Source organism: Ictalurus punctatus, chromosome 13 (genome assembly GCF_001660625.3).
Source record: "Ictalurus punctatus breed USDA103 chromosome 13, Coco_2.0, whole genome shotgun sequence".
NCBI classification, from domain to species: Eukaryota; Metazoa; Chordata; class Actinopteri; order Siluriformes; family Ictaluridae; genus Ictalurus; species Ictalurus punctatus.
In genome coordinates, this window is record NC_030428.2 from 7,407,817 (window position 1) to 7,427,500 (window position 19,684).

Here is a 19,684-nt window from a genome sequence, read left to right on the forward strand (position 1 = left end):
TGGTTTGAATCTTGTGGTATAGCCTCAATATTTCTGCTCTCAAAGTCTTCTTAAAACGGTGGATTGTGATACCTTCACCCCTGCTCTGTTTAGGTTGGTGATGTCACTAACTGTTATTTTTGGGTTTTTATTCTCATTTCTCACATTGTTTGTCAACAGCTGCTGTTGTTTTCCTTGGCCGACCTGTTCTGTCTATCGCTCAGTACACTAGTGGTTTTGTTCTTTTTCAGGACATTCCAAATGGTTGTATTGGCTATGCCCAATGTTTGTGCGATGCCTCCAATAGATTTTTTCCTTCTTTTCTCGGCTTCAGAATGGCTTGCTTTTCTCCCATAGGCAGCTCTCTGGTCTTCATGATGGTTTATCCTTTTTAACAACGAATGGAGTCTTCACAGGTACAACCTAGGGCTCAAACCAACAGTAGACATTCAATACTATTGGTTGTTTAAACAATCAATTTAACAGGCCACACCTGGGCATCAAGAAACACCCATCAGTCACATGTTCCAATATTTTTGATCACTTGAAAAAATGGTTGGGTTCAAAGACAAGGTGCCATGTTCCAAGTTATTTTTTAACACATCTAGATGTAAATATCAGGAAATGAAAGCTGAAATTCCAGTCTATCGTCTCATGTTCACCTTTTGATCTCAAACCCAAAATGTTTTCATTGTATGGCAAGAAGAAAAAAAACAAATTGACCTTGCTGTTCCAATACTTTGGGAGGAGACTGTACTCTGAAGCTACATCCACCAATAATATTCTGTTAATTACAAAACTTGTACTCTTTTTAGCTTTTAGCATTCTTGGCTGTAAGGTGAATTACAATTGCAATGAAAACACCCCTCTTCCTGGTTGAAACTGAACGTGACTTTAAGGGAAAAGGTGGCAGAGGTGAACAACGAGGGAGTGGAGCCCAATTTCCGGCCCATGTGATTCATCTGACTTTCTTATAACATATTACAGAATGATGTATGTATAGAATAAAGCATGATGTTACAGGAAAATGATCACCGACGGGCTGGTGCGATGCGGCCATGTGTTTTTATTCCTCTTATACCACAGCAGTTTGCCAAAGTCCTACCTCGTTAACTAGTTCCCTCACCAGCCTCTCTTCCAGTTAATGAGACAGAAATATGCAGCTTGTCATGTTATTGAGGAACCGGAAAGCACAAAGCCCTCTGTCCTGAAGACTAATTAGTAGAAATGTCTCCTCACAGGAAACTACCGTTGTCGTATCGACAATCCATTTATTTGGCCAGAATTCATCCAGCAAGTCCCGGTATAAGTTGTTACTATAGAAACAATAACGCGTTAGAATAAGAGCATTAATATAAAGCTATTGTTATGTTTATATTACTGTCTCAATCACAACGGGGAATGCAACAACGCTGTGGTATAAAAATGAGACTGCATGTGTACATCGCCTTCAGTAGAGCTGTGGAATGAGGGATTTTGCAGTGGTGTGTGTGTGTGTGTGTGTGTGTGTGTGTGTGTGTTTAACCCTGCAGCACGTTTGTGATGAAACTCTTATCCAGTTTTTCCCTCCTAGACACCAGAAATTCTGCTCTGATATGAAATGATACGTTAGAGCAAAGCTAGTTGCAGCGCTCTCTCATTTTGAATTTCATGACACGTGTGTGTGTGTGTGTGTGTGTGTGTGTGTGTTTCTCCGTAGGCTCTGCTTTGGCGTTGGGACTGAAGGCCTGGGTGGCAGAGGCATGTCTGGGTTTTGCCCCTCTCCCTCCTCCGCCCCCTTCCGCCTGGTCCTACCCCCTGCTGTGGAACTGGAAGCTGCACAAATGAGTGTCGAGCCGCAGCGCTCTGACCTTTAGGCAACACGATGGCCTCTCACACACTGAGTGAAGAGCATCATGGGACAGGTACCCTGTAAGCGGCTAGCTCCGGTCTGTGGAGCGTCACTGAGTGTAAGACACGGAACGGAGCCCACAGTGACTGAGCAGAACATGGAGAGCGTGAGACGCAGCCAGCAGCAGGGTCAACACTGGTTCCTCACGTCCTTCAGGTCACTTCCGTCTCCATCGTCGCTTTTTTTTTTCTTTCCTCGGTTGCTTTAGCGAGCAAGTGGCCACCGGAGTAGCTCACTCCTCTATCGTGGAAGTTCTATCTTTTGCAGTACTTGTCTTCGAGCGAACGCATATTAACGTACTGCATGCTGTTATTTTGCACATTTTTAAAAATTAGTTTCGGTCACAGCATATTCTTATTTTATTAAAAAAAAAAAAAAGTATTTTGTACAATATTTATTGAACTTTTTTGAAACTGACCCCCTGTAGTTGAATAGGAAGAAAAGTAGCACACACTAGCGTAACACTACCACCACGTATAATCCGTTTAAAAGGAAGGCTAATTTATTTATTGTTTAAGTTGGTGTAAGAAGTAACGCGCCCTCGTTTGGAAGGTACAATGTTCCTCTGTCTGTTTATTGCAAAGACCAACACACAGGCACTACAGCTTTCGACTTCAGTCTCTGTATGTAGTGCAATTTGTTTTTATTTTTGCTGGTTTGTTTATTTGTGTCAACGACCACGTAAGAAATCTTAAACGTGATGCTTAATTTTACAGCACTAGTAAAGTACATCTGTTTTACTGTTTTGAGACTCTAAATGTATTTGCTTGTGGGATCGGGGGGGGGGTGGAAAGACGACTTCCTGAAGGGTTTCCTCCCCGTGTTATTTCTTGATGATGTTTGTAAAACATTTTGCATGTTGCACAAGTGTGTCTTTTGCACTCAAGTCCTCGTTTGTAAGTGTATTTTCCACACAGTTTAATTCATTGACTTTGAAATGTCCGTGACTACCTCTGGAGCCTCGACGTGTAACATTCTTCTCTTCTCTAGTCTATCCATGTCTTTAACCTGACTGCTTATTAAATGTTAAAGTGGGCCTGCCCTGCATGAAGGTTGGAAACGTTTGCCTCTTGTCAGCCCCCCCCGTCTTGTCTTTATTTATTTAAAAGCATAGCCCGGGTCGGCCGTGTATTTCTTCTCTTGTACATACCACGGATATACGATAGAACTATTGAAGCCACGTTGTACCTAATTTATTCTGGAGGGTGTAAATCTTGCCCAACTAGCTCGTACTGTATGTGTATATTGTTTATACTTTTTGTAATTAAGAATTTAAAGTATTCAGTGATGCTTTGGTATTTGGAGACACTACTATATATATATTACACACACATCTACATACACGTGTACTTTCTTTGTTTTTCTTCTCGAGTGTGTCATGCAGCTTTGTTAGCACTGACTTTCAATTCAGCAGTGATCAAGTTGATTTATTGTGATCAGTTAAAGTAATGCCTGTGTAACAGATTTTATTGTTCAGCACTTCTTTCTTTCTTTCTTCCTTCCTTCCTTTGTGTTAATCTTGAGACTGTCTGACTGTTGTGGAGGAAATAACAGTTGTTGTACAATAAAAACTAAATCTTGTAGAAAATGACTTTTTTTTTTTTCCCCCCCTTAACTTGCTTTAGAAGGCTGATGGGATACCCCTGAATCAAGATCATGAAGCACCTTTTGGTGAAAGATTCAAAAACGCTACACATACAGCAACCCCGAGGGTTTTTTTTCTCTCGCTGGGTTTTATCAGATTCATTAATATTACATTGTCTTACATATTACTATTTAATTATATTACTTTTAATCCCAACTTTCAACCCTCTCTAAGGATTTCTTTATAAATATTTACACCGAAATGTGCTTTTTTTAGTCAAAAGGCCACTTTTTTTTATTTATTTGAAACACACTGATATAAAACATCGTAATACAGACGTATTTACAGTTTCAGAGTTCGCTCACTTCTGTATCCGATGTGCTGCAAAGTCGAGGGGGATTTGCTCGTCCTCCTGAAGAGCTGCGTTGATCTGTGCTCTCAGATCGGGGTCCAGGAAAGCCTCGCCGATTGTGAAGCGCTCCTGAAAAACAGAACGAGTGAACGACCTGCACTGGAGCCGTATAACAAATAGGTTTTGAAGGTCATCCGGAGCAGCCAGCGCTCACCTTCTTCTTGGGTGGTCCTGCAACGGGTGGATTAAAGGTCATGTCCTTCACACTGTAATCTTCAAACAGCTGCACGGGTGCGCTGCCGAACGGATGAAACGGAAATTATTTCCGGAATCAGGAGAACAAATGGAAAAAAACTGGTCTACAACTGCAATTAAAGCACACAATACACAGCCTCCTTGATGAACACTTATCAAGTGAAAAACGAAGCTGTGAGTCAGAATTAATAACATCTTTTATGTTTTTAGTGCAATGAGGAAACATCACAGCTCATAGCTGACATATATTTATGTTAGCCTAAGATTAACTGCGTGCTATAGCCTCAAAGTTTCCCTGGCAGGAAGTTAATTGAGCTTCCAGCCGAGCAGAATGTGGCACTAGGCAGCACATTGGACTGGCTAATGAATTAATCATTTATATTTACAGTGCATCCGGAAAGTATTCACAGCGCTTCACTTTTTCCACATTTTGTTATGTTACAGCCTTATTCCAAAATGAATTAAATTCATTATTTTCCTCAAAATTCTACAAACAATACCCCATAATGACAACGTGAAAGAAGTTTATAATCTTTGCAAATTTATTAAAAATAAAAAACAAAAAAAGCACAAGTACATAAGTATTCACAGCCTTTGCCATGACACTCAAAATTGAGTTCAGGTGCATCCTGTTTCCACTGATCATCCTTGAGATGTTTCTACAACTTGATTGGAGTCCACCTGTGGTAAATTCAGTTGATTGGACATGATTCGGAAAGGCACACACCTGTCTATATAAAGGTCCCACAGTTAACAATGCATGTCAGAGCACAAACCAAGCCATGAAGTCCAAGGAACTGTCTGTAGACCTCCGAGACAGGATTGTATCGAGGCACAGATTTGGGGAAGGTACAGAAACATTTCTGCAGCATTGAAGGTCCCAATGAGCACAGTGGCCTCCATCATCCATAAATGGAAGAAGTTTGAAACCACCAGGACTCTTCCTAGAGCTGACCGCCCGGGGGAGAAGGGCCTTAGTCAGGGAGATGACCAAAAACCCGATGGTCACTCTGACAGAGCTCCAGCGTGTCTCTGTGGAGAGAGAAGAACCTTCCAGAAGAACAACCATCTCTGCAGCTCTCCACCAATCAGGCCTGTATGGTAGAGTGGCCAGATAGAAGCCACTCCTCAGTAAAAGGCACATGACAGCCCTCCTGGAGTTTGACAAAAGGCACTTGAAGGACTCTCAGAGCATGATGAAACAAAGATTGAACTCTTTGGCCTGAATGGCAAGCGTCATGTCTGGAGGAAACTAGGCACCACTCATCACCTGGCCCATACCATCCCTACAGTGAAGCATGGTGGTGGCAGCATCATGCTGTGGGGATGTTTTTCAGCAGCAGGAACTGGGAGACTAGTCGGGATCGAGGGAAAGATGAATGCAGCAATGTACAGGGACATCCTTGATGAAAACCTGCTCCAGAGCACTCCGGGCCTCAGACTGGGGTGAAGGTTCATCTTCCAACAGGACAACGACCCTAAGCACACAGCCAAGATAATGAAGGAGTGTCTACAGGACAACTCTGTGAATGTCCTTGAGTGGCCCAGCCAGAGCCCAGACTTGAACCCGATTGAACATCTCTGGAGAGATCTGAAAATGACTGTGCACCGACACTCCCCATCCAACCTGATTGAGCTTGAGAGGTCCTGCAAAGAAGAATGGGAGAAACTGCCCAAAAATAGGTGTGCCAAGCTTGTAGCATCATTCTCAAAAAGACTTGGGGCTGTAATTGGTGCCGAAGGTGCTTCAACAAAGTATTGAGCAAAGGCTGTGAATACTTATGTACATGTGCTTTTTTTGTTTTTTATTTTTAATAAATTTGCAAAGATTTCAAACAAACTTCTTTCACGTTGTCATTATGGGGTATTGTTTGTAGAATTTTGAGGAAAATAATGAATTTAATCCATTTGGGAATAAGGCTGTAACATAACAAAATGTGGAAAAAGTGAAGCGCTGTGAATACTTTCCGGATGCACTGTATGCATCCACTGTAAATCACCTTCAGCCTGGAAAAGTGTGAGATTTACCTTCTGCTCAGTTCTAGACTCAGTGCACCGGCACCTTCACTCGGCGCTCCAGCCAACAGATGACTGGCGTATTTCCTCACCATGGGGTGGTAGTGTCTCTGCAACACACAATCACCATAAGTGTTCCAATGCTAGACATAAATGTTATTTTATATAACCATCCAAGTGCATAATCCAACAATTAGTCTTCTACAGCTCTTATCCTACCCAGGGTTGCAGGGAGCCTGTAGCCTGTCCCAGGGAACTCTGGGCACAAGGTGCCAACCCATCTCAGGCAACAATCGCGTGTACACTAACTATGGACAATTTGGAAATGCCAATCAGCCTACTACGCCTGTTTTTGGGCTGGGAGAGGAAACCCGAGTACCCGGAGTCTGCACGGTCCATTTTAACAAAATTTCGTTATACTACTACCTAGGACTGCAACTAACAATCATTTTCATAATCGATTATTTGGCCGATTTTTTTTTTTTTCGATTAATCAGATGGGGGCAAACTTTCAGTAACATTTTTTTCGCTTATTTAAAATAAAATCCACAAACTGAGTGTTACAAATATAAACTTCAGAATAAAACTTTACACAACTGTTATATAGAAGACTGAAAAGAACCCAACACACACACACACACACACCAGAATATATATTATCATTTAGGACTGTAGTTTAATCCAGTGCTTTTTGTGCATGCATAAATACCATTATATAATATAAACCAAGTTTATAACTAAATATATAAACAGTAAACTGAAGAAAGTCATTGTCTGTGTCTCTGGGTATCTGCTAAAGCGAGTGGCGTCACATTACGCGAGTATGACGTCATGCACTGTCGACTAGGAAGCGGCTTATACTTCCTGTTAGTAAAAATACCGCTAGTGTTCCATTCGAGACGACATTACCTTTCTAAAATTCATACACTAGACGGTAGAGTACACAGTGCATAGTGTAAGTGTACAGTACATAATCTGGGACACAACTTTAGTATTTACTCTCTGATGCGTGTTTTCAGAGGTGAGTAAACGCACCCCGTGTCACGTGCAGACCAACTAATCGATAATGAGATTCGTTGACAATGATTTTTATAATCGGTTATTTGTTGCAGCTCTACTACTACCCATTTCTGAATCTTCATATTGTGTTACAGCCATTTTTCCTAGCACTGTCTCTCTCAGTGCTGTAAAATGAACCGTTGTCAGATATAGAGCAACATAATACGTATAGGCATGCTATTTCATTGTTTAGGAAACGTGTTACTCAAAGAATAGCTATGGCAGTATGTTTGCTTTTGTTAAGCAGGTAAATAATGTCTTGGACACGCCCACTAGGTTTAAGTTTCATTTCTGTCTTAATGAAATAAAAATGTAAACGAATTGAACTGAAAATCAGTGCAGGTCTATAGAGAGTGCTGAGGGGCTGGCTTCGGGAATTACTGCGTATAAGACAAACAGTGATGATCTGCCACGGTGTTTATTGTAGTACAGCTACCTTGAGTGTGTGCAGCTCCCACAGGCAGGTGTTTTCGGGGTTGCAGTACTCCGGCTCATCCAGCTCAGGCAGGTAAACACCGCTGCCCTGCATGTCGTTATCCAGCATGATGTCACACTTGGGGAAAGTCTGCACAACAAACACACACACAAATTACAAAAAAGACAGAAAATCTATGTATACTATATTTTTATTTAATACCTGCATAATCTAAGGCCAATATTAAATAGATTTTTAAAAAGAAAAACATACACAGATTAGCCATAACATTAAAACCACTGAGTGAATAACATTGATTATCTCATTACAAAGTGATGAGTGAAGGCGTGGGATATATTAGGCAGCAAGTGAACAGTCAGTTCTCGAAGTTGATGTGTTGGAAGCAGGAATAATGGGTCTTGGGGGTTTTGGAGGCCAAGTCAACAGCATGAACTCAAATCCTTATCTGAGTTCATGCTGTTGACTTGGCCTCCAAAACCCCCAGATTTAAATCTGATCGATCGTCTGTGGGATGTAATGAACGAACAAGTCCGATCCATGAAGGCACCACCTCGCAACTTTCAGGATTTAAAGCATCTGATGCTAATGTCTTGGTGCCAGATACCGCAGCACACCTTCAGAGATCTTGTGGAGTCCATACCTCGAGGGTCAGAGCTGTTTCGGTGGCACAAGGAGGACCACAATATCCGCAGGTGGTTTTAATGTTATGGCTCATCCGATCCATCCATTTTTCGATTTATGCAGCAGTATAGTAAGCAAAAGTAATACGCCTTTAATGGAACACGGTAGTTATAGTGGCTGTATATAGCAATGACAAACACAGGATGTTCTCACGTGTATGAGTGCTCTGTTAGCCGCCAGGATGCCCACACACGAGTCGGGCATTACGTGCAGAGCGAGTGTGTCGAGTCTCTTGAGGAAGGCCAGAGCTCTATGCAGGCTGACCTGTTTCCTGCGCTTGCTCAGCATTACGTCCACACACCGCAGCACGATGCCCGTGTCCTCGTTTGATGCACCTGCAGGGAGAACCTCGTTAGCATGCTAAATACACACACACACACAGACAGACAAAAAATAAAAACATCGGTCTGCTTTTCTCGCCTTCGTTAAACATCGGACTACCGAAGCAGGCACAGACGTAAAGGCGAGGTTACCTGCGTGCAGCGTAAGCAGGGTTTTGTACAAGTGGGAGTAGAATTTCAGCGGGTCGATATTGAGCACATCGCCTGTCGGAGATAGAGGGTGGTCAGAACGGAATGGAAAAGTTGATCCTGATTGACAGTGATGGAGAAGAACAGCACTCACCTTGACCAGAGAGGATGTGGAAGGCTGTGAGGATGCAGTGGAGACTCTCTCGGTAGGACAGATCCTACATATACAGGAAGAGAAGTGATTAGAGGGACGGTGATTAGTGAAAGCTCCAGGCCCGTGGTTGCTGCCCGAAACCTAACTGACTAGACTAAAAAAATAAACAGTGAAATGCATTAATACAGACACAAAGGAGCATAGGGGCGCACGGTGGCTTAGTGGTTAGCACGTTTGCCTCACACCTCCAGGGTCGGGGCTTCGATTCCCACCGTGGCCCTGTGTGTGCGGAGTTTGCATGTTTGCCCCGTGCTGCGGGGGTTTCCTCCACCAGTCCAAAGTATGTAAGCATGTCCGTAGTGTATAAATGTGTGTGTGATTGTGCCCTGCAATGGATTGGCACCCTGTCCAGGGTGTACCCCGCCTTGTGCCTGATGCTCCCTGGGATAGGCTCCATTGCCTACGAAAGTGTCTGTGGTGCCCTCAGCAAAAAAATCTGGGTTTTCTTTCCTCATATCGCATGGAAAATATATTAAATGTCTGACTGGCATCTTCATGTTCTCCAGACATAGTGGTGAGAAGATGGTACTGTGTGTCGCTATACTCAAGTCTCGATCATTATACAGTGGATAACGTCACCTGGATATTACAGACTTAAAGTTGAAACTCTACTGAAATAAAGATTTTAAAAAAGACCCTGATAATGAAAGATTACACTGAATATCTCCTTCAGGTGAGGACGGGATCCCTTTGGAGTCTGGTTTCTTCCTCATGTCGTCTCAGGGAATTTTTCCCTTGCCATCGTCACCTCTGGCTTGCTCATTATGGATAAATTGGATAAACCTATACCTACATCCAGATTAGTGAGAACGTCCTTTGTTAAAACAGCTATATGAAGAAAAATTTAACTGGTGTTAGTAAGAGAGATACAGAACAGATTTATGCTGCACTTTGCTCTGCTCGGCTTCGTCAGCGTTTTTATATACCGTGTTCCTGATTGCAGAAAAGGTCATCTGTCGTCCGTGCGTACGGATTAATCTACCTAGTAAAAACCATTGTGTGTAGTTCAGCAGTCGGTGGAAGTCAGAATCAGTAATGCTATAGTTACATAGTTGAGGTATGTGGTGCTACCTAGCCTACGGAGCCTGCTTGTGTGTCAGGAAACTACAGATACATTTTTTAAAAAATATAAAAGAAGTTGGTGGAAGTAGCTTGAAACCTCAAGGAGTTATAACAGCCCAAAAATTTCAGTGGAGGTCAATGGGGAATTTTGGCCACTTTGACCTTCTGTAACGAAAAAACCGTAATTCCGATCAGTTAGAAAAGTCAAAGGCAGAACAGGCTGAAGGTAGGAGGCGAGATTTGTGCATGGAGCTCGAAATGTCTAGAAGGAGTCACAGGAAGAAGTCTTTGGTCTCAAAAGAAGAATAATAAGCTTAAACAGCTTCGTCAAACCTAATGAATGAATGAATTAATTAATTAGCCAATCAGTAGCCTGAAGATTGTGTCTGGGTTAATAGGGTATTTATTTATTTATTTAAAAAAAATTAAATTAATTGAAATCCTGCAAAGTAATGAGCAACGTATTACTATAGGTGTAAATACTTACGCCGGACATAATTAAATCGTGAAGAACCGTGAGCAGATCGTCAAAGAACTCCAGGTTTATGAGATGAGCAAACCTTAAAGGGAAACATGAGCCATTAGACAAGCAAACTACAAGGAGTGTAAAGAAGTGCGCTAGAGATATTACAGCTGTAACTAGTGGGGTAAAGTTCGTAACGACAAACTTCGATGTTGGCTTGACAAAGCTGGTCTGAAAAGTTTAAAACTGTTTCATAAGCTTGAAGATAGCCTGAAGTTGAAAGAAAGAAAGAAAGGGTGACAGACAGACAGACAGAGACAGTTACTGCTAGAAGGACAGATTGCAAATAGTGTGATACAAGTAGAAAGTCAGATGAACTGAGAGTAACAGAAGTAGATAGATGGAGAGAGAGGGTTATTAGTAGAAACACAGAAGGCGTGAGAGAGTGACACAGGTATAGACACTGATAGAAAGAAATATGGAGAAAGAGCGTGTGTACTACTGATAGAGATGGATGGAGACAGTGTGTGGTATTGATAGAGAGAAAGAGAGAGATGAAGTGAGAGTCTCTGTTACAGGTGCAGTTGGAGTTTGAAATCTTGAACATACCGAGCCAGGCTCTGAACATTCCAGCCATGTAAGTCTATGGGAGTTTTAGGGATATTTGATCACCCACTACAGGAAAATCGTAAATCCGATCAGTGGGGGAGAGAAAAAAAAAGGAAAAAAAACAAACACAGCATGATCGATCAGCCTGAAGGACTGGCCTGAGTTTGGTGGAAGTAGCTTGGTAGCTCAAGGAGTTATAACAGTCCAAACATTCAATGGGAATTTTAGCCAGTTGGACCTTCTCTAATGGGAAAACCGTAATTCCGATCAGTTAGAAAAGTCAAAGCAGACTAAGTCATAACAGGCTGAAGGGCTGCCGCGAGTTTGGTGCATGCAGCTCGAAATCTCCAGGAGGAGTAATGGTTCGAGGTTTTGGGTCTCAGAAGAAGAATAATAAGTTTAAACAGCAGAACAGAACGCTGACTTTGTCGAACCAACATAATGATGGAGGAGATCTGATACTGAGAATCAGCAGCCACTTACTTTGCTAAACCTTCTAAAACGGAGGGAAGCAGGACGGATTTCTGGGCTTTCTTCAGTATTCTGAAGTAGATCAGGAACACGATGTTGAGTGTCTCTGTGTGCTGGACGAAGTGAAGAGGTTAAGACGTGTGTAACAATACATGAAAAAAAAAAATGACATCACATATTATGACATATTAATACTGCTTCTAAAACAACACTTGTGAGACCCTTAGCGTTAATATTTGTAGTTTTTACCCCATTATCGTCACCACACTTCAAAGTGTTAATTGTTCATATTTCTATAGAATCTTATAAAGAAGTCGTTATACACCGACATATTAATGCCTTGTAATTCACTTCTGCCATGATAACGCTAATGTCAGCCAGCGTGGCTATGGGACTTTATAACTTTTTGTTATGTTACCACCAATAACAGTAATGCACCTTTTAATAGGCATTACTGTAGGGAGTGCGTGATGCGACAAAAATATGATATTACGATACTCAAAATCACAATAAAATGATATGTATTGCGATATATAATTTCACTAACAAACTGTCGGCAAAACAGCGCTGCAGCATTGAGTGTGTAAAAAGTAAGAACTGTTCGACTGAGTTTGACGCCACTTTTAGTGGAATTTATCGTTAACACTTAAGGGGGGGGGGGGGGGGGGGGGGGGGAGACAAAAAAAAAAAAAACCACAACGTAAAATCAGTTGCTTCAATTCAGTTCCATTTACCATGCACTTATTGAACACAAAATGTAAAAAATGAAAAGGATATCACGATACCAATTATATCCTTATTGGGATAAATTACATCATATCTGGTCATACCGCCCAGCCCTACCACCCACTAACTGCTAGAGTTCGTGAATCACTTACCAGCTTGAGCTTCTTGTCCTTGTTCTCAGACGCTTCAGTCTCGAGCAGCTCTTTTTGGAGTTTCTCCTCGGCTTTCTTCCACTGTTGAGGACATGAGATGTTCAGCTTCAAAAAATAAACACACAAACAAACAGAGAGAGAGCAACGTGAACTGAATTTTAGACAGTAGGTGTGTGCGGACCTTCCTCTGCATCCTGGACAGGCTCTTCTTCTTTTCTTTGAAGTTCATGAACTTTTGTTTGGGGGCCAGGTCTTCTGTGTCCTTCTTCACATCCACCTCTTTTATCCTTAGGCACAGCAACGTGTTCAAGACCTACACACACACACACACACAAATGTCAAAATAAGTGTGTGTGTGTGTGTGTATATATATATATATATATATATATATATATATATATATATATATATATATATATATATATATATATAAAAAAACATACACCCACATATACACACATATACACACACACATATATATATATATATATATATATATATATGTGTGTGTGTGAGTGTATATGTATGTACACGTTTCTTTTTTTAATAGTTAGAATAATTAATATAATACATTAATTTCAAAAAGCTAACTAATGTGGCATGAAGATCTCCAGCTCTTAATTCTGCAATACTTTTTTCCCCCTCTACCTCTGTGCCACCAAATCCAATTTATCCCACCTCATTTTATTCAAGTGGCAAACAAAAATGGACTCAAAGTCATACATCTGGTTTGACGTTGAAGTTCCTGCCTTTGACCATTCCCGAGATGACCCTCACTGTGGCTAGTGAAGCCTGGCCAAGCTTGTCCTGCTTCAGCAGATCCCTGACCGCTTCACAGCACATCACGGACACCTGAAAAAATTCAGAATCATCTGTGTCGAGATATACAGTACTCCACTGTTGCCTTGACAAATCCCTATCGGTAGATTAACGCCAGATAAGAGACTCAGAGCCAGCATTAATAACATACAACTAATTATGAACTAAACCAGATGTGTTATAATGAAACACTGCAGTCATTAAGGTCTGGATTAGCCCATATTAGCGTAAAGAAGTCGTCGACCCATTGATCGATTAATCGGCGCTGATTAGCCGTTCCAGCAATCGGCTATTGACAAAAATCCAGGCCGATAGTTTTTGCCGGTTGTGTCGGAAGCAGTGGAGAAGGGTCCGCTGTCGTTATACGGTACGAGAGCGGCCTCTAGAGGTGAAATAAAAACTATCACTGACCAATTTTGTTGTATTATTTGAAGTGTTACTTTTTGGTTCAGTTTGGACATGTATCTTTTATTTATTTGAATATTTATTAATAGTACATATATATTAATATTTGCATGTTTATCCCATTTTAAAAAGCACATTTTCATGGTACTGTTTATTTTTGTAATAAAGTTCAGCAATATTTTACTCCGAGTGTTTTGTTATCACTCCGTATCAATTTTAATAGCTTATCCGCAGAAACCGCCCAACTTAGTTATCTGTAAAACCCACTAGCTCTAGAGCATAAAGCATCTGTGTTAAGATAACCCACAAGCTGTCTGACTTGCCTTCCTGGCCGGGTCGTTCATCAGCGCCACCACGGCGACAATGATGTTGTTGTGGAAGTTGAAGTGTGGCAGAGCCACCAGCAGCTCACACAGACACCTGATGGCCACTTCAGCCAGGCCTTTATAGGAGGCCAGAGCCACGGCCTGACTGCCCTTCAGCTTCTTCTGCTTCCAGTCTGTGGTGTGAGAGGAACAGCAGATCACAACACTGCTCATCCCTGCGTACACGCTTAGTGCGCCGTCTTATCAGAGTGGGCCTTACCTCTTACGGTCTGCTCCAGATTCTCCAAGTAGAATTTAAACTGACTCACGAGCCCCTCCTCAAACTCTCTCAGCTGTTGCGTCTCCTTTTTTACCTGAAACGAGAAGAACGTGGTAAGGTAAGATCTTACATTCCGTCAAGGCATGAACGAAATGAAAAATAATGAAATAAAATAAAATAAAAATAACAATCACACCATCTGCTTACGACTTCACATTTCCAAAGAGTGACGATGTAAGTGAAGGTTTCTGATATGAGGGAATAATGGACAAGGCAGTGGGATACCAAGTGGTGGTGGTGGTGGTGATGGTGGTGTAGGTTAACACAGCAATAGTTATTAATCAGGATTACCTTCTAAAGTGGTTATGTAGTACCAGACTTAAAATTGTGATTAATTTGTTCAGACTTTCTTTATCTGTAATAAAAGCGTTTCTAGAATTGCTCCACATCTGGAATAACCTTTTTGTGACATCATCCAAATTACATTAAACAGATTTCCTTAGTACACGGCAAGGTACTGCCGTACCTGAACTTCACACAACTTGGCAGCACCACAGTGTGTGCTCTACAGACGAGCTGAATTGTACCTTGGTGGACTTTTCCGCTTCGGTCAGAGGACGGATCCTGTAAGAGGGCACTATGTCCTTGAAGATCTCCATAAGCGAGACCATGACCAGCTTGCGGACCGTAACCGCCACGCACGGGTCCGTCTCCATCAGCATGGCCCGCAGCTCCTTCAGCTTCTTGATCTGTTGTCGAATTAAAAAATTATACTCAATGGCGTATGGAAAACTCGTATACCTGCTCTCTGAGATCACATGCTGATGTTTGAAAGGAAAATGAGCTGAAGCACTTGACCCACTTGACCAGACAATCTGCAGGATTGTCTGCATTGTGCTGCGGTCACATGATTCAATAATTGCATGAATGATCATGTTCCCAATAAAGTGGCCAGTGAAAGTAAATCTCAGCTCAATTTGTCTGACTTTGCTATTTTATCAAATGACTAGTCTCCTGTCACTGTGTCATCTCTAGTGTGAATGTAGATGAAGGATAAGCATCCATGTGCATCTTACGTTAGAGTTTGGATCTGCTAGAATGACTGATCCCAAGCTCGCGATGCGGAGCTTCCTCTCCATCAGCTTCTGCGAGCGAAGCTTCAGCTGTTCTTCTGGAGTCAGTGTCAGGAAGCTCCGCGCTTCTTCCATTGCTGGAAGGACATGAAGCCACATAAAAGCCCGAGTTGAAATAAATAAATAAATAAATAAATAAGAGACAAACATTGAATACTTTTAATGAACGCTTCATGAATAGTATTCTATACTCTCACCTTGCTCGGACTCATCTTCCTCGATCGCGTCCTCCTGCTCGTCTTCCTCGGGTGCTTTTGGCACCACTATGAACCAAAATAAAATAAGAGAATAAAAAACAGTTGCCTGCCATCGTGAAGCCAAACAGAGTGTGGAGATCTGCCTTCCTGAAGATTTTGGCTCCGCCCATAATCATGCCCACCTGACCATCTAATAACTGCCTTAAGAAGTTTAGTTACATTTACATAGCGCTTTTCTAGACAGCGTATGGTGGGGGGGGGGGGGGGGGGTGTCTCCTCAACCACCACTAGTGTGTAGCATCCACCTGGATGAAGCGTAGGCAGACATAGTGCTCCAGAGCTCCCACCACACACCAGCTATTAGTGGAGAGGAGAGAGTGATGTAGCCAATTCAGGGATGGAGATTATTAGGGGGACCGTGAAAGTTAAGGGCCAATGGGGGAATTTCACCAGGGTTATACCCCTACTCTTTAAGAGAAGTGTCCTGGGATTTTTAATGACCACAGAGAGTCAGGACCTCAGTTTAACTTCTCATCTGAAAAACAGTGCTGTTTTTACAGTATAGCTTCCCCATCACTATACTGGGGCATTAGGCCCCACACAGACACCATGGTGAGCTCCCCCTGTGACCTCACTATTACCACTTCCAACCTTAGCAACCTTAGCTTTCCCCAGGAGGTCTCCCATCCAGGTACTGGCCAGACTCAACCCTGCTTAGCTTCAGTGGGAACCCAGGAAAGAACTGCAGGGAGATATGGCTCTGGCATAGTGCTTGAGCAACTAAAACAAGAATGTTTGATTTTAGTTGGAGATGAAATCTGCAAGAAGGTAGTACTCCAGGAAGAAGTTTGGCGACCAGTGGACTACGGGCTCACACCTGGTTTCTCCATGGTTTGAGGGATCAGGCCCCTCTTGTCTTTGATTGGCAGCAGATGAATGACCTCCTTCTCTTCCTCTTGTTTCAGCTTCCTGGGCATCTTCTCGTAGTTTTCCAACATCTGGTCCGACTTGCGCTTTTTGGTGTGAGTGGGAGCACTGCAACATCGACCACACATCATTATAGTCAAAATCACTGAAAGGATTTGTTCAGCCGGAAATGAAAGTTTCAGAAGGTTGCTTATTCGGTTATACACTGAAGCACCGAGGCTAATAAGGGAAGCTTACAGGCGACGGTTTAGAGTGCGAACCGCTCGCCTTAATCACATATGAAGCTCTAACCGAGTCGGGTTGCTCTCTAGTATGAAATACGCAGCATATCGAACAGAAGGCAGCTTATCAGGCGCCTTAATGTGTCTAAACTCTGAACACAGCATTTCATATAACCTTCTCAAACAACGCAATCTCATAATTCTGATCATCAGAGACAGCGAGAGAGATTTGGAGTTTCTGCTACAAAGTCTGGTATGTTGTAACGAAGAACATTTTTTTCAGTAAATAAATCTCCAATGAGGCCATTCAAATGAAATTTTCACCAGACATCAGCATTAACTCAAGAAATCTGGAAATATAAAGAATTCACAACATTAAACTCCATAAATAAAGTTATGTGGAATAAAGTGGAATGACACGGGGAAAAAGTATTGAACACGCTAAAAAAACAGCAGTTCTCCAAGGCAAGGTAAGGCAAGGAACCAGCTGAAATGCACAAGTAATTATACCTCCTATCTGTGCAAGGTAATATCAGCTGGGTTAGTAAATTGATGGTCTATAAACAGGCTTTTCATTACCAAGGTGTCACACAAGAATCATCTCAACCTTACTGTTGCCAAAGACATTGACGGAATCAGATACAGACGTATTTCAAAACTTCTGAATCCTTTAGCGCGTACAATACTTTTTTCCTGTGTCATTCATCTTTATTACACATAACTTTATTTACTGGAGTTTAATGTTGTGAATTCTTTATATTTGCAGATTTCTTAAGTTAATACTGACGTCTGGTGAAAATTTCATTTGAATAACCTCATTGGACATATATTTACTGGAAAAAAATGTTGACGCGTCCAATACTTATTTCTCCCACTGTGTGTATGTGTAATATATGTAATATATACGTATATACGCACACATATATATAAAAAAGCTCAAGGGCTTAAGTAAACATCTGTGATGTATAAATAAATCAGCCGATGGTCCTACCAGGAGGAAAGGTCTCTCGTGAGGAATGAGGCTTTCCGAGCCATTGCTCGGATCTCCTCCAGGTCGTCCTCCTCCATCATATCGGTGGGCAGCGACTCCAGAAACTCCTCCTCGTCATCCTCCTCTGTATCAGACAGCAAACGCATGACATCGCTGATCATCACAGACTCCTCCGCCGGGTTACATGACACCAGCAGAATGTTACGAGATGAGATTTTTTTTTTTATGCTTTTGTGTAAAAACAAATACAAGTGGACACATCACTAGAATTCCTCAGTTTTTTTCATTAGAAGTTGCCTGGAGGACAAGCAGCTCGAGTAGGCTGTTAATAAAACAGTCACCGGTGCTGGTTTTTATTTCACTCGTCCAGCAAGCAGAGAAATAAAAAAATAAATAAAAAAAGAAGAAAAAAAACACCCCCCAAAAAACACATTCTTACGTTGCTATGGTTACATAATGACTAGTTTGTTTACTCACAATATTTCACTCGTTGGTCGGAAAATAATGCTGACAGCAAAACACCGGCTAGATATATAGTATAACTAACGCAGATTCACAACAACAACAAAGCGAAGGCCGGAATCACAGAGGTGCCGTGTTAACGAGGTCTGAGACGGCGAGAGGAAGCTGGACTTTCCCACCTGGCTTCTTCTCATAGCGCTCTAAAGGCTGCACGGTCTGCTGCGACGCGTCACTGAGGGCCTGCCGCAGTTTCCGCTGCTCCTTGCGCTGCTTCTTATCCGTGCTCTGCTTCCTGAACTGACGGTTCTTCAGCTTGTTCTCCAGCTTGATGTTGCTGGTTTTCAGCAGCTTGCGGAAGCTCGGCTTCTTCTTCTTCTTCTGCTTTTTCGGAGCCTGAAGTGGAGAACAACACGTTTAGGTCAGGAAAGGTCTGATATTCCCGCCACTGCTACTGAGATCAGTGTGAACATGTACCTGATGAAACTGTGTTTATAACAGACTCATCATATACACACACATACACAAACACACAAACAGGACCATCAGTGGGCAGTCCACACACACACGCAATCAGGACCATCATTGGACAGTCCGCACACACACAAACAATCAGGACCATCAGTGGACAATCGACACACACACACACACACACACACACACACACACACACACACAATCAGGACCATCAGTGGACAGTCAACACACACACACACACACACACACACACACACACACAATCAGGACCATCAGTGGGCAGTTTCCACGCACACAGGACAGTCAGTACATTACACACATATCTATATATTCAGATACAAGACACACGCACAGACCCCTGTGGAGAAAGTGTGTGTGTCCATGTTGTTGGGCTACAGGTGTGTTTTAAAGTTAGCTGTGTGCTAGCTGTGTGCTAGCTGTGTTAGCATTGTTAGAGAAAACGCTGGCGGAGTGTAAATATAAAGTGTGTGAAAGTGAATATTCTCGTCACTCACCGCCATGACTCTTCCTGCCTCTACTCCCTGGAAACGCGGTGTATTTTACAGCAGCGTGGAAACGTACAGCTACTATTACTTCTCTCTTCTGCTCTCCTGCAGCACACAGCTCCTCTCACATGTGTCTCTCTCACAGGAAACAACCAGTGACCGAGGAATCGACACAATTCAATCATTTAGAATGACTCGTTTAAAACGATTCGAGCAAAACTACTCGCACGGTAGAAGTGTCAAATGCTGTAAAAGCAAATGCAAATCGAACTTACATCACTTGTTTTCGCTTTATATTTCTTTTCCCAGACGAATTTTCGTACTCAAGTTACGCGTCGACAATAATTAAGCAACAATACACTTAAATAGATGAGATAGCATTTATGAATAGTAAACATGCTAGCTTGGTTAGCTACCACCAACCCGTTATGGTTCTTTTAGAAAAGGCTTTGTAAACAAAAGATGAAAGTGTGAACCGGATATTGAATTATTGTAGAAATACTGTAAAAAAATATATATATATATTTAAAAAAAATTTATATA

The 19,684-nt window shown here is 42.0% G+C and overlaps 2 protein-coding genes across 10 annotated transcripts in view; one reads left to right on the forward strand and one right to left on the reverse strand.

The window, feature by feature from the left end:
• Nucleotides 1–3,458, forward strand: part of plce1 (phospholipase C, epsilon 1) — a 103,980-nt gene extending 100,522 nt beyond the window's left edge. For all 8 annotated transcript variants that reach the window (XM_047159582.2, XM_047159586.2, XM_047159585.2 and 5 more), the window contains one exon: nt 1,679–3,458. The gene's annotated coding sequence lies outside the window, so the exon portion shown is untranslated. The remainder of the gene's footprint in view (nt 1–1,678) is intronic.
• noc3l (NOC3-like DNA replication regulator) overlaps nt 2,830–19,684 on the reverse strand; it is a 16,877-nt gene continuing 22 nt past the window's right edge. Inside the window, exons 1-21 of one of the 2 annotated variants that reach the window (XM_017483449.3) lie at nt 19,151–19,684; nt 18,341–18,554; nt 17,700–17,823; nt 16,438–16,595; nt 15,561–15,626; nt 15,307–15,440; nt 14,818–14,979; nt 14,231–14,324; nt 13,969–14,144; nt 13,145–13,273; nt 12,603–12,734; nt 12,422–12,502; nt 11,556–11,656; nt 10,488–10,560; nt 8,879–8,942; nt 8,728–8,799; nt 8,408–8,589; nt 7,574–7,702; nt 6,091–6,188; nt 4,022–4,103; nt 2,830–3,936 (exon numbers count right to left, since the gene is read on the reverse strand). The exon at nt 19,151–19,684 is cut by the window's right edge and continues 19 nt beyond it. In XM_017483449.3, coding sequence (XP_017338938.1) covers nt 3,817–3,936; nt 4,022–4,103; nt 6,091–6,188; nt 7,574–7,702; nt 8,408–8,589; nt 8,728–8,799; nt 8,879–8,942; nt 10,488–10,560; nt 11,556–11,656; nt 12,422–12,502; nt 12,603–12,734; nt 13,145–13,273; nt 13,969–14,144; nt 14,231–14,324; nt 14,818–14,979; nt 15,307–15,440; nt 15,561–15,626; nt 16,438–16,595; nt 17,700–17,823; nt 18,341–18,554; nt 19,151–19,156 — 2,397 coding nt within the window. In that variant the 5' untranslated portion in view covers nt 19,157–19,684 and the 3' untranslated portion in view covers nt 2,830–3,816. Of the gene's footprint in view, nt 3,937–4,021; nt 4,104–4,123; nt 4,173–6,090; nt 6,189–7,573; nt 7,703–8,407; nt 8,590–8,727; nt 8,800–8,878; nt 8,943–10,487; nt 10,561–11,555; nt 11,657–12,421; nt 12,503–12,602; nt 12,735–13,144; nt 13,274–13,968; nt 14,145–14,230; nt 14,325–14,817; nt 14,980–15,306; nt 15,441–15,560; nt 15,627–16,437; nt 16,596–17,699; nt 17,824–18,340; nt 18,555–19,150 lie in introns of those variants that run through there. The other variant, XM_053685193.1, reaches the window with a different exon arrangement.